This window comes from Falco cherrug, chromosome 3, assembly GCF_023634085.1.
Source record: "Falco cherrug isolate bFalChe1 chromosome 3, bFalChe1.pri, whole genome shotgun sequence".
NCBI classification, from domain to species: domain Eukaryota; kingdom Metazoa; phylum Chordata; class Aves; order Falconiformes; family Falconidae; genus Falco; species Falco cherrug.
This window is the reverse complement of record NC_073699.1, coordinates 48603582-48616410: the sequence shown is the minus strand read 5'-3', so window position 1 is coordinate 48616410 and position 12829 is coordinate 48603582. Positions and strand designations below refer to the sequence as shown.

The 12829-nt window shown below is 38.1% G+C and overlaps 1 protein-coding gene across 1 annotated transcript in view; it reads left to right on the top strand.

Moving 5' to 3' along the window:
• Window positions 1-12829, top strand: part of LOC102057144 (RP1, axonemal microtubule associated) — a 144797-nt gene that overhangs the window by 26846 nt on the left and 105122 nt on the right. Inside the window, exon 10 of the mRNA XM_055706318.1 lies at window positions 374-537. Coding sequence (XP_055562293.1) covers window positions 374-537 — 164 coding nt within the window. The remainder of the gene's footprint in view (window positions 1-373; window positions 538-12829) is intronic.

Here is a 12829-nt window from a genome sequence, read left to right as displayed (position 1 = left end):
CATAATCCAAATTCTGGAGTTTGGGCTTTTCCTGTGATGACCCACAGTGTTACGGCTAGGAATCTCACTAGGCTCTGTGTCCATATTTCCAGCTTTAGTACACTGCAAACCTCCCAAATCATTAAAGTTATGCAACTTGCCTAAGATAAGTTTGAATGATGTAGTATTTAGCCAATCTTCTGTTGCTTCTCCCAGCATCATTACCTTTTTGGTGTCTCTGTGTGTGTGTGTGCATCTATCTATCTAATATAATAGCTGCAGTCCCTGGGATAAACCACACTTTTATTTATATCTTTCAAGTAACTTTGAAGTAACTGACTACATATCAGTAACAGTTATAAAAGCATTCTGATTTTATTTTTTTACTTTACAGAAGGAGACTGGAAGATTACTGTAGTCACTGGGGATTTTGAAACAGCTGGCACAACAGCAACAGTGTCCCTTTACGCTTATGGAGAAAACAGAGCTTCTGGTCCTATTATTTTGGGATCTGGGAGACACCAGCTGTTTAATCCCAACAATGAAGATACATTTAAGGTATAATATGGCTGTTATATAAACACTGGAAAATTCAAAACATATGCAAAAGAGCTTTTCTCAAAACTGAATAATTGTGGTAATAAAAAGGACTCAAAGCAATATGTAAGGATCACTAAGTATTTCTGAGGGAGTGGCTGACTTTTATAATAGTAAGATTTGGACCAGCAAATGTATTCAGAACTGCATCCAGCAGATATAGCACTCTCAGCATCTGCTTCATACCTGCATCTGCTTGATGTGCTACTTTTAACTAGATGTTCATTTGCTGAGGCATAAAAAACTTTGCTTTTTTTTTGTGTTGATGTAGCAAGATAGCCCTGGCTATGGCTTGTGTTGCATAGCCATCTTTGGAATTGACCACTCTAAGTTCTTCCATGGGTTTCCTCAGACTTTCACTGAAGCACACTGTCATGTGAACCTCTTCTTGGAAAAAGTAAGAAGGAAAGGGGGATGGCTAGGGCCTAGAGTCAAATCACACTGAGTAGCTTAACTCAGATGATTTAGACTAGTGATATCCTACTCCTCTGAAGAAATGGAGAGATTTCTTTCTTCTTCAGAGAAACCTCTGAGAGTGCTTCAGAAGCATGACATTTCCCAGGGCTTCTCCAAGTTCCTATAAATCCTACAATTTCTCCAGTTCCTATAGTTCCTCAGGACTGTACCTGTTGCAACCATTAAATCTGTGATACCTCATTTAGGTTGAAATAATTTATGCATAGTAAACAGATGATGGGGAATCAGTGACAGATAGGACAGGAAGCTAAATTTTTGTTTTCCAGATTGAAGTATTTATATGTAAGATCTTGCAGAGGCAAATCAATGGTGGTCTTTCCCTTACTTTTATTGAAGTTGAAAGTAACTTGGCTAAAGTTTGCAGATAATGCTGGTTTAAGATTATCTCATATCAAAACAGGAAGGTGAAATCAGTGTTTACCTGAATACAAAATGTAAGTGTTCCTTCGCAAATAACTCTGGCTAGATAATCATCCTGGATATTTAGTCACCTGATTAATGCTGTCTGACAGCAAGTTCTTGCTCATTTATCCAGTTCATTGAGGGAAGTACCAAGAACATTTGCTTGTTTTCTTTCTCTTTGGAAGGAAAAGTATGTTTCTAAATGCATAATTTTCATCCTTCCAGCATCAAAGACCTGATACCTAGTTGTCCTGGTTTTGGCTGAGAGAGAGTTAATTTTCTTCTTAGTAGCTGATACAATGCTGTGTTTTGGGTTTAGGGGGAGCTCTGATGATCTGGTGCTATCCACACTAGCAGCCAGGTTTAGGTCTTCTATACTGTACCTAGGTCTTTGTGCCTGATGTTTTTCTTTGGTGATATACCACTGAAAGCCTGGAAGAGGCTTGGAGGCTAGGTGCAGCACTTTGGTGCAGTTTAGGTGCAATGAATCTGCACTGAGGAGTACAACTTAAAGATTTCACAAGATCTAATTGTATAATCAAACTTTTAAACTCATGTGTAATGAGACCTTTAAACTTCAGAGGTTCTTGAGAAGTCTTCTCCCTGAATTCTAACCACACCATCAAAGTTTCAAGGTTAATCAGATTACTGTCCATCCATTATTTCTCAAAACCACTTACTTGACTTTCAATCTGTGTTGATCAATGGAGAGAGAAAGAACAGAACAGATAAAGTATTTTTTCTTCTTTTTCCCACATATTTTTTCCCCTAAACACCTCAGTTTGATCAGGTAGCTGAGATTTTTGTTAATCCAAAAGAAACTTGTGTCCTGCAAATATTTGAGCACTTTGTAACTCTACAGTTTTCCAACATTAAGAGCACAGTGTAATAACATCAATATTGCTAAAAACTGTGGAGTTGCAGAAAAATTGAATAGCCCTTATCAATTTCTATTACACCACTTTAATCTGTTAACTACATTGGGGAAAATCTTGATTAAATGGTCCTTGATTTGCAGCCCTTGTGAAGGAATGTGCTGCGTATTTGAAGGCTATTTAAACTTCAGGTAACGCCCTTTTTTTTAAAAGAAAGTGTTAACTGATACAGGGAGCCACAAGAGTTCAACATAATATAGTGGAAAAAATAATCACAATCATATCCCACAAAACCAATCAAAATACCATCTCATTTCAAAATCCCTTTGGACACAGATATGTGACAAGAGATGACAGAGAAATGGCCCACAAAAAGAAAATGAGACAAAACTGTACTAAATTCTCTTAATAAAAATCAAGAATAGTAACCTGATAGAAAGTACAGTTAAATGCATGGTAACTTGGTTACCTAACAGTAAGTAGTGAATATTCAGTAATGTTTAAAGTAATAAAAAAAGGAAGTTATTAAAACTTGAGTAAATCCAGTGGTGCTCCTCTATATACCCCTGAAATTTTGTTGCTCATCAAGAACTTGATTTTGATGTTTCTTGCATTGCTGTATATAGCCGGTGTGACTTCATTAACTTTGGCTATCTCTGATTAAGGTTTGTGTAAATTAGATTAAAACCTAGTCAGTGTAATGGAGGTAGAATGTAACAAGTTTATTGCCCTTGGAGGTTTCCATATGATGGTAGCATGTGAAATTCACTGAAGGTAATTTACAGTTATTGTTGATGAAGGGAGTTTTTCTTTCTGGCTGGATTCTTGGGTTCTAGGTTCTCACAAGACAGTTGTGTTTAAACTGCACTATATTTACCCGTGTGGCTTAGCAATTTTTTCCTACCAGATGGGAAAGTCAGGGATGAACAATTTGGGAATGGGAAAGCAAAGGAATTTAAATTTGATGAATTTCCCTTTCTGCTTTGTAATTGTTCCTGCGTGTTCAAAGAAACTACTTCTAGGCTATGGTTTTCTGCTTCTGTTACTATTCAGACATAGTTTTCAGGACATAATTTTTCTGTTGAGAGTCATTCCTCCTCCAATAGAGGGACATCAATCTACCATAAGTCACAGCTTTCATCAAAACTGTGATCTGTTTCTTGCATTTTCCTCTGGTGTCATCACAGTCCCTGAGTATTTCTCACTATTTCAAAAATACTGATTTTGGCAGTATGTTGAGTTGCTCAAGACACTGGAGCTTTAATTATATTGCAAATTACGTTCTCCAGAGCCCTATATTCTGCATCATCATTCTCCGAAAGATGGCAAATTATCTTTTATGAGTGTACACATTGTTTGATAAAGAAATTCTTTTTATAAGTAGTCTTTTAATGTTTGATCATGGCAAATATTCCCTTTTGTGTCAAAGAGAACTAAGCAGAAGACTATAAGCCTATTATTTTCTGTAAAAGCCAGCTACAGTCTCTCAATTTTTATTACTTTGATACAGAATAATTCCATACCTTCAGGTACAAGTTCTGCTCTTCCAGTAATAATGAAGTCAGTAAAAGCACTGACTGGTGCAGTGCGTCCGCTTTCAAAATGTTGCATGCTAGTGTTAGTGAGAGTGGCAGGACCTAGCACCTCCCTAACAAGAATTCTTCCACGTTTTGCTTTGTAAGTTTGCTTCATTATCAGCTCTGCAATCTCTTTAGGGAAGTATTGGTCTTACTGATCTCGATGCATTGTCAAGTGTATCTCAAATAACAATATATTAAGCTATTAAGAGTCCTGGACTTTTTTCTAAGAAATCTTCAAAATCTTCACTTTACTCTTAGGTTATATTTTGTAGTTGATGGGTGTCTTTGTAAGGAAGATAGTTGTTTCATGTTTGCAAGCATGGGACATGGGAGTATGCATGGTGTTTTAGGAGAAATGGTAACCGGAATCCATCCCTGGTGTGAATTTTTCTGCATGAGCCCATTTCTCTAACTTGTAAAGCTGGTGCCATATCCAGTCACACTATTTAAGGTTTCTTCATCTGTACAAACAGCCTTTAAACACTGCCATACTCTATCAGGGCAACATGCCAGAAAGTAATATAGGTAGATGAAAAGCAGGGCTCCTACTAATACTTGCAGAGATACTTGATCATAAAACTTAATAAACAATGTTCCTATGATGAGATTATTACAGTGTTAAACCCAGCCTTTTTCCTTCCAGTCACATGTACATTGTTTGTAAAGAACTGTGTTCCTCAGGTGTTCTTTATGCTGTATTATATCACATGGAGGCGTTACACTTAGAAGTTTATCTGTTGCTTTTCATTTTGGTTTCCTCCTGTTTAAATGAAATTATCAGTAATTTTAAATAATCTATGAATTATTAATTGACACTTTTTCCTTTAGAATCAGCCCTACGGGCTGTAAGAATCTGTTATGTTTCACTGTGTGTCTTTCATTCCTGTATCCTGTATCCATATTCATTCTTTCATCAGTCAAAGCTGGGAACTCTAAAGTAAAATGAGAAACAGTGGGGATAAAACCTAATTTTATAAAAAGAGGTTGAAACAAATCCATTTTCATGCTTTTCCTCCTATTGTTAAAATAAAAGAGCCTGTAATGAGCTCAGTGAGAATTCTTCCCAAGTGGGAAGATTGCTAAAGTGACCATAAGCACTAATGTAGCTATCCACTCTCTTAGCCTTGGGACTGCCAGTGCCTAAAAGCTGGGCATAGCTTGTGTCCTGCTATTTTGCACCTGTCCCTGTTTGCCATAACGGCCATTTAGGTCCAGAAATGGTTGAATAAAACTTAGAGAAACTCAGGCTTTAATCAGATACACTTAAGGCAGCACAAAACAGTCATACTGCTGGCTTTAACTCAACTTGAAACTGTCCGTTTCTCTACAAAATGTATGTGAGAACAACATGAACCTTATTCCTTACTGAGATAAAAGGGAGAAGTGTGTAAAATGATCTTCATCAGCCACAGGCTGTGCATGAGGCAAATTTTAACTTGTTCCAAGAAAGCAACATACAAGGATTGTAAAAATGTCACAAACAATCTTGGAGAAAAACACAATTAATCTCATATTCAAGAAATGAGGGAGTGAACATGATGCTGTACTGTAAATCTGCAGTACAGTGTGTATTATGTATGTAAGTTTTTCCCTTCTAAGGTAGTTTCTTGAGAGAAATTTAAGCACTCAATATTAGGTTTAATCTTTCAGCCATATATCTGTAAAACGTCTTTTTTTTTTGCTACCTGATGGCAACACAAGTCCAAGACAAATGTACATTAAGACCCCCTCTCTGTCTCTCTTGAGTCACTTCTCCCTCCCAGGTTACGCTGTCCGTTTAGCCCCCCCTGGCAGGCTTCAGAGGGTTGTTTCTGAAATGCTGTGACACCAGTTTCCTTTGTTAAGCATCTCCCTGTTAAGAGCTCCCCCACTTTCCTATATCAAGTGCCCAAACACAGCTTCTGACTTTACTAATCCATGCTCCTCTTGCCTTGCCTTCCTCTCAGCCATTTTCTATTCATATTCTTATGCCTCCCATCATCTCAGTATCTGAGAGCTTTTCAGAAGTAAGTGGTATGACTAATGTATGGCTTATTCTCTCTTGCTCTTAAAAATATTTTTTTTGTTTGGGCTTAGTACAACTCTATGAAGAGAATAGACACTACACAGTACAGGCCTTCTACTAAACAAGATGAGATCAATTTTTCTTGCATTGAAACAGAAGATGGTAAAGAGATACATTTTGTGATGGCCCTTAGTTTATATGGCCAGCTCTTCGGCAGCCCTTTAACAGTTCTATCTTCTGTAAAAATTATTTTCATTGTGCATTATAGGAATTAGTACTAGCGATGCTGAATCTTGTTCTCACCCTAGAGATAATTATGTCAATAAGGTGATGCCATTGCACTGAGTGCTACACAGTTACAGAGTAGTTGAGGTTAGGAGGCATCACCGGAGATTTACTAGTCCAGCCCCTTGCTCAAAGCAAGGCCAGCTAGAGTAGGCTGCCTGGGACACTGTCCAGTCAGGTTTTGAATATCTCCCACTCTACAGCTTCTCTGGGTAATCTGTTCCAACACTGGACCACTCACCCCTTTTTTTTTTTTCTTATATATTTAAGTGGAATTTACGGTGTTTCAGCTTGCACCCATTGTCTCTTGACTGTTCACTGGATACCACTGAGAGGAGTCTGGCTCTGTGTTCTTTAGCCCCTCCCATCAGGTTTTTCTGCAGATTCATATGATCCTCCCCTAAGCTTTCTCCTCTCCAGGCTGAACAGTCCCAGCTTTCTGTGTTTCCTCATGTGAGAGATGCTCCAGTCCCTTAATCATATTCATGGCCAGTAAAAACCGGATTCTTTCTGTACTGGGGAGCCCAGAATCGGATACAGCACTCCTGGTGTGTCTCATCAGGGCTGAGTAGAGGGAAATATTCACCTCCCTTGATCTGTTGGCAACATTCTTCCTACTGCAGACCAGAAGGCTGTTGACATTCTTTACATTAGGATGATATAAAACAAAATCCTTTAGTCCCTTGGAAGGCAATACAGAAAATCGAAGTCTGATGGGCTCACAGTAACCTACACTGTTCAGAGAAGAAATTGTCAGATGTAACCTTTTTTTCTGAGCTGATGACTTCATGCCTGAATGATAAATATTGCTGTGAATCCACCAGGAGATGACAGACATATATTGCAGAGGCTGGTTCATAATCTGTCAGGGTATCATAGAAACAACTGTCAAAAGGAAAGTAAATCAGAGATCTAGTCCTACTCCTAAGTTGTAGACTGAGGTGACTACTCTGTACCTTTTCTTAAATGAATCTTCATATGCCTTCAGACTCTGAAGCACTTTTATGGGCCCACTAGCATAATCTTTCCTACCATGTATCACTTCTTCATGCGTAAGGTGCACTTGTCCAATCACAGCATCATTCCATTAGCATGATGTGCATGCATGTGGTGAAGGTCAAATAAAGCTTCAGTTTTCTTGCATGACCTGACCTTTGTTGAGCTTTCTTACAACCAGTGCTAAGCTGTATCCCAGTTAACATCCTCTGGCAGGCAGTGTTTTAACTCCTCACCTAAGCACTGTGGAAAGTTTCAAGTCCAGTAAAATACTCCTGGTCTGACTCAGAAAAACACAAATCACTCAGAAAAAACTCACTTCTTATGTAAGTAGCTACATTCTCCTAACGGGAGTTTTGTGCTTACTTTCAGGAACTGACACCCTGATACCATAAATTCTTGGTGTTGGCACAATTTAATTAACCACAATGTAAAAGAGAAGTTATTCTGAGCTTTAATGTTACTCTTCAAACTTTTTCCTATTTGTAGTACTTGAGGGTGGAAAAAATAAGCTGTCTGCTGGTACCATTATTTTAGCATGTAACAACAGTGTGACATTTCCTTTCTCTAATTAACCTGGTAACAGATAATTGGCATCCATGTTAGGGAATAGTAGCACGTTGTTAGCCTGTATAGGAAGGTCAAGTGATTGAGCATTGATACTGGACTAGCTACAGAATTAAAAGAGCTTGAATGAACTGGAAAAGAAAGTATTTAACTGTCACTGTGCGATGAGCTGTACTTGTTTACACAGCTTTGTGACTGAAGCAAGTATGAAGTGGGAAAAAATGCCAGTTTTTGTGTGGCCTTTAATCCTACTCCTTACATGTCTCTATCCACCTTTTTCACGAGACTGTTAAGTTTCTATGTGAGCACCTGCGACATATTCGAATTCTTGAGTTAGTGTGTAAACGTGCCAAGTTTGTTGGACACAAATAACAAATTGGATGAATTCAGACATCTGGAAAATGCAAGCACTGTGGGCAGACTCTGGATACTTTACCGGTACATTAGTTGTGATATTTTTGGCAACATTTACCAGCTGCATGCTCAAAATATAAAAATATCTTCCACTTCCAAAGATTTCTCCATCATATGCAGATGCTATAGAAGTTAAACTAATGCAGTCAATGATTTCTTTTTCTTTTGGGAATCCAGCTGCTGCACATGACTTCTCTGAAATTCTGTTAATGAGGTGGCCTTACATGAAATAAATAACTGTCCGTTCAAGTATAGCCTCTAGCAGTTTTGTTAGACATTGGGATTTTGGTGTAGCTGCTTCTGAAGTGTTGACTTTTCCAAATGATTGTCATGCTAGCTTGAGTTTATTTCAAAAAGTTTGTAGGGTACTTTCTGTACAACAGGAAACAGTGATGTTATTTTGCTTATTACAGTATATAAAAGAGAAATGGAGTCATTACACATATTCTTTCCATCCTTTTACTGAAGTATCTTTCCACTAAAGTTCTTGTTAAGCCAAGGAACTTTTCACTTAAACATCTCAAGTACATGAAAATAGGTCGTACGGACTCCACTCAAAATGTCATAGGTATGCAAGGGACTGAAAAGACTGTTTGCATAGTTCATTTAGAAATGAAATTAAAATTTAGTCCTTGCATCCTCTTTAGGAAGAACTTCATGCTGATAAAACTACATTTTAATTTATGTTTAGAGACAAATTGTAAAATACAAGCTTTGTTAATCTTCAATTTCAAAAAGCAAGGCCGAGTTTTCTAATGCATGATGTAGTGAAAATGTTCCATTGCCTTTGGCAAGAAGAGGATTTAGTCATATACTTGTACAAACACCTAAACAGTAGCAATGAGCAAAGCATACAGTTGTATTAATTAGCAGGCTAATCTTGTGTAACTGCTTGCAAACATTTAGCATGTAGGTGTGGCTGAGGCAAAGCTACCTCTGAAAATGTGGCCCTCTTGAAAGTGGTAGACAGTTTTTTCAATAATACATATTGGTACCGATACTATAAAATATAATGAGTGTTGATAATATTGCCTGTAACAGTGAAGAAAAATACTACAGAGAGAATTCCTACTGTTGTTGTACTCACAATAATATCATTAACATTAATAAGTGCTGGCAATCTCTCACATAAGCAGGGTCTGTATGAGGTCCAGCCCCTTTAGAGCTGATCACAGAATTTGGCACAAATCGATTGACGCATTAGAAGGAGTTTCACAGTCAACCAAAAGGTGAACTATAAATGATGGATGATTCAAGTGTTCTATAAAACTTTTTGCTGAGAAGAGGCTGAGGTTGGCACTTGCCAGATCTCTCTAATAGGCAATCCCTAAGAAAAGATAAATATATCTGATGTCTGTGATACCTAGATTCCTTTACCTCAATGAGATACCTGTTTCCATGCCCTTGTTTGTTACCTCTGCAGGAGTTTAGGTCTTATTTATGTTCTATACGTGGCTAATGTAAGCCACATCAGAATGGCAGCTTCATATCCCCGAACTGTTATCTTAAATTTTATGACTTTGAATTTCCATCCATGTCCAAACTCTGCTATATCAAGCTGAAGAATTTACAGGGAGAAAGGAACTTTGCAAACCAATTTTTAGTATTTTTAAAATACAGACATTTGAACCTCTTCAATGCTTTGACCTTGGTTGAGGATTAGATGTCTGTGCTCTGTTGCAGTGGCCAGCAAAGATGAGCCTCAAGCTGCTTACTTTCACTGCAACACTGCTATTCCATGCTCACCAGCAACAGAGTGCCATGAGAATCTGGACTGGCCAGTCTGAGGGATGGTTTTACTAACCCAAGTGTACAGTTGCTAGGACTTTAGCAGATTTGTTCTGAGCGGTGTAGACCTATGTGCAAATACATCAGTCTTCTATCTCTGTGTGTCCTTGTCATTTAGGAGCTTTGAGTACCTGCAACATCCAATTACGGTGTAGTGGAGAAATGGTTTTATTATATTGACCACGTTCTTCAGTAGATTTACAACATATCTGCTGAGCAGCTTGTTGCTATTCCTCCATTATTCTGTCTGCACAACTGCCAGCGACAACAGAAATTGCATGATTATATGAGAGACTGGGTAACTGTAAGTGAGATCACATTATCCTTGAGGGAAAACACTAGATTTACAAAGTTAGCTAGGAGAATTATAATTGATAATTTTTGATCTGCCAGTTGAGTTATGGAAAAATAGCAACTAACCCCAAATGAACCAAAAAATTTAGAGAAATATACAGAATTTTGGACTTGTGTCTTCTTCGTATCTTAAAATTTATGAAGAGAGCTTTGCAGCATTCCTGTGAGAGACAGATGTCTAACTGTTGTCCTTGCAACAGCGAAGCAAAGCAGGCTTGTGAATTATGTAGTTTCTCACGATGCTTAAAGCAGATCCAAGAATAGAATCTAGCTGTCTGATTTCCAGAGTGATGCTTTAGTCCTGGGACCCATCCTATCTTCTTTGCATGGCCGTTTATTGCAGTTCTGTCAGAAAGGCTGTTTCCATGTAAAATGGAATGTTACTTTTGCAGCCATGGTGCCACAATATAGAACTAAGGTTTTAGTTTATAAGGGCAATAAAGTAAACTTTGCTCTACAACTTTTTACAAAATGTTCTGGCTGTGAAATTAGGTTTGTAAATGCCAGGTTGTGTTCAAGTCATGCAGAAGTTAAAGGCAATTTAATCAATACTGTAAATAAAGGAACAACCTCGGGATACAGTGTTTATGTCAGTAAAAGAATACTATTAGCTGGACTGTGTTATGAGAATTTTTTCATCTGCATTTAACTGCAAGAGCAAAATTTGACATACATTTGACAGGATTCTGACTGGCAATAAGTAACATGTTAGCAAGTCAATACCACTGAGAGACCAATGTGATATCTGATCTGACAACAAAATGAATTGTTCCAAGCCCCAAAACTACAACAGGAGCTGAAACTAGTTTTGTAATTGTATTACATGTCTTATAGAACATCATACACAGTCGATTTGCTCTCTGCCTTGACATCCTTGCCTTAATTTTCACCAAGAATAAACATGACTTTTTCCCCCAGAACACCCATAAACAATTGATAGAAACAGAAGTGTTATTAAGCATGTTATTAGTCTGGCGGTGTTCTAATTATTTTGGAGACCTTTCAGTCTCAGAAATATGCCATTACCTATAGGCCCTGTATAGCTTACCATTCCAAACCCCACAAAATTTGTGAGTCTAGTAGACTGAGATGCTTTATACTCTTCCTCACTGTAGTCAAAAGCAAGCAAATACATTTGATTTGACACTTTGGACAAATTCCCACTTAGCAGGTGCATAACTTTCTTAATTTTGTTATATTGTGTCGTCTTTCAGAGTGTGAATGTTAGGGAAGGATAGGAAGTACAGAAGGACGCTAATACAGGGATGTTTACAGATGCTAAACAGGACTTTAATGAATGTAATTGAACTGCTTGCAACTAGGAGCATCTCCTGGTCTAGACAGAGCTTTCTGTTCTGTACTGATTTTTCTTGAAACTCCATTTGATTAGGTTTGATGGATTGCCGTGTTTACCTAGTAACAGGAAGTCCCTACATGGTGATATGGTGATGAATGGGTTTCATCATTTTCCTCTCCTTTTTCAAATTGCCTTTCTTTTTTTCTTTTTTCTTTTTTCTTTCTTTTTTTTTTTTTTTTTCTTTCTTGGTCAGCTATCCTATCACTGCTTATTTTCCTGGGCTCTTCCCTCCAGGTGTACCAGTGGTCTCCCAAACATCAGCTACAATGTGGCCAGCAAGTTGAGGGAGGTGATCCTGTCCCTCAGCTCTGGTGAGACCCCACCTGGAGTGCTGCATCCAGCTCTGGAGCCCTCAATACAGGAAGGACATGGACCTGTTGGAGCGAGTCCAGAGGAGGGTCACAAAAATGATCAGAGGGCTGGAGCACCTCTCCTGTGAGGACAGGCTGAGAGGGTTGGGGTTGTTCAGCCTGGAGAAGAGAAGGGTCTGACGAGACTTTACTGCAGCCTTTCAGTTCTTAAGGGGGCTTATAAGAAAGATGGGGACAAACTTTCCAGAGGGGCCTGTTATGATAGGTTTTAAACTAAAAGAGGGAAGATTTAGACTAGATATAAGGAAGAAATTTTTTACAATGAGGGTGGTTAAACACTGGAACAAGTTGCCCAGAGAGGTGGTAGATGCCCCATCACTTGAAGGTTTCCTTCAAGGTCAGGTTGGACTGGGCTCTGAGCAACCTGAGCTAGCTGAAGATGTGCCTGCTTATTGCAAAAGGCTTGGACTAGATGACCTTTAAAGATCCCTTCCAACCCAAAGCAGTCTATGATTCTATGTTACAATGTCGAAACGCTTTGTAGATTCACCTGGAAACACATCTTCCATCTTAGACTTCTTTCTGAGAAAAATGCACTTTAGCATAGTATGAAAAATAAAATTAATATAATTAAGAAAGTCACTTTAGCATAGTATGATAAATAAAATTAATATAATTAAGAAAGTTACAACTTCAATTGTCAGCCAACTCATATGATACCCACTGTAGATATGCAGAATTCTTTTTATCTATAATATTTCAGTTTGCCTCACAGCCAAATGACTGATAGATGCTTCAGAAAACAAAAGAGGCTCTTTGACAGTTTCCTGGTACTGGCCGAG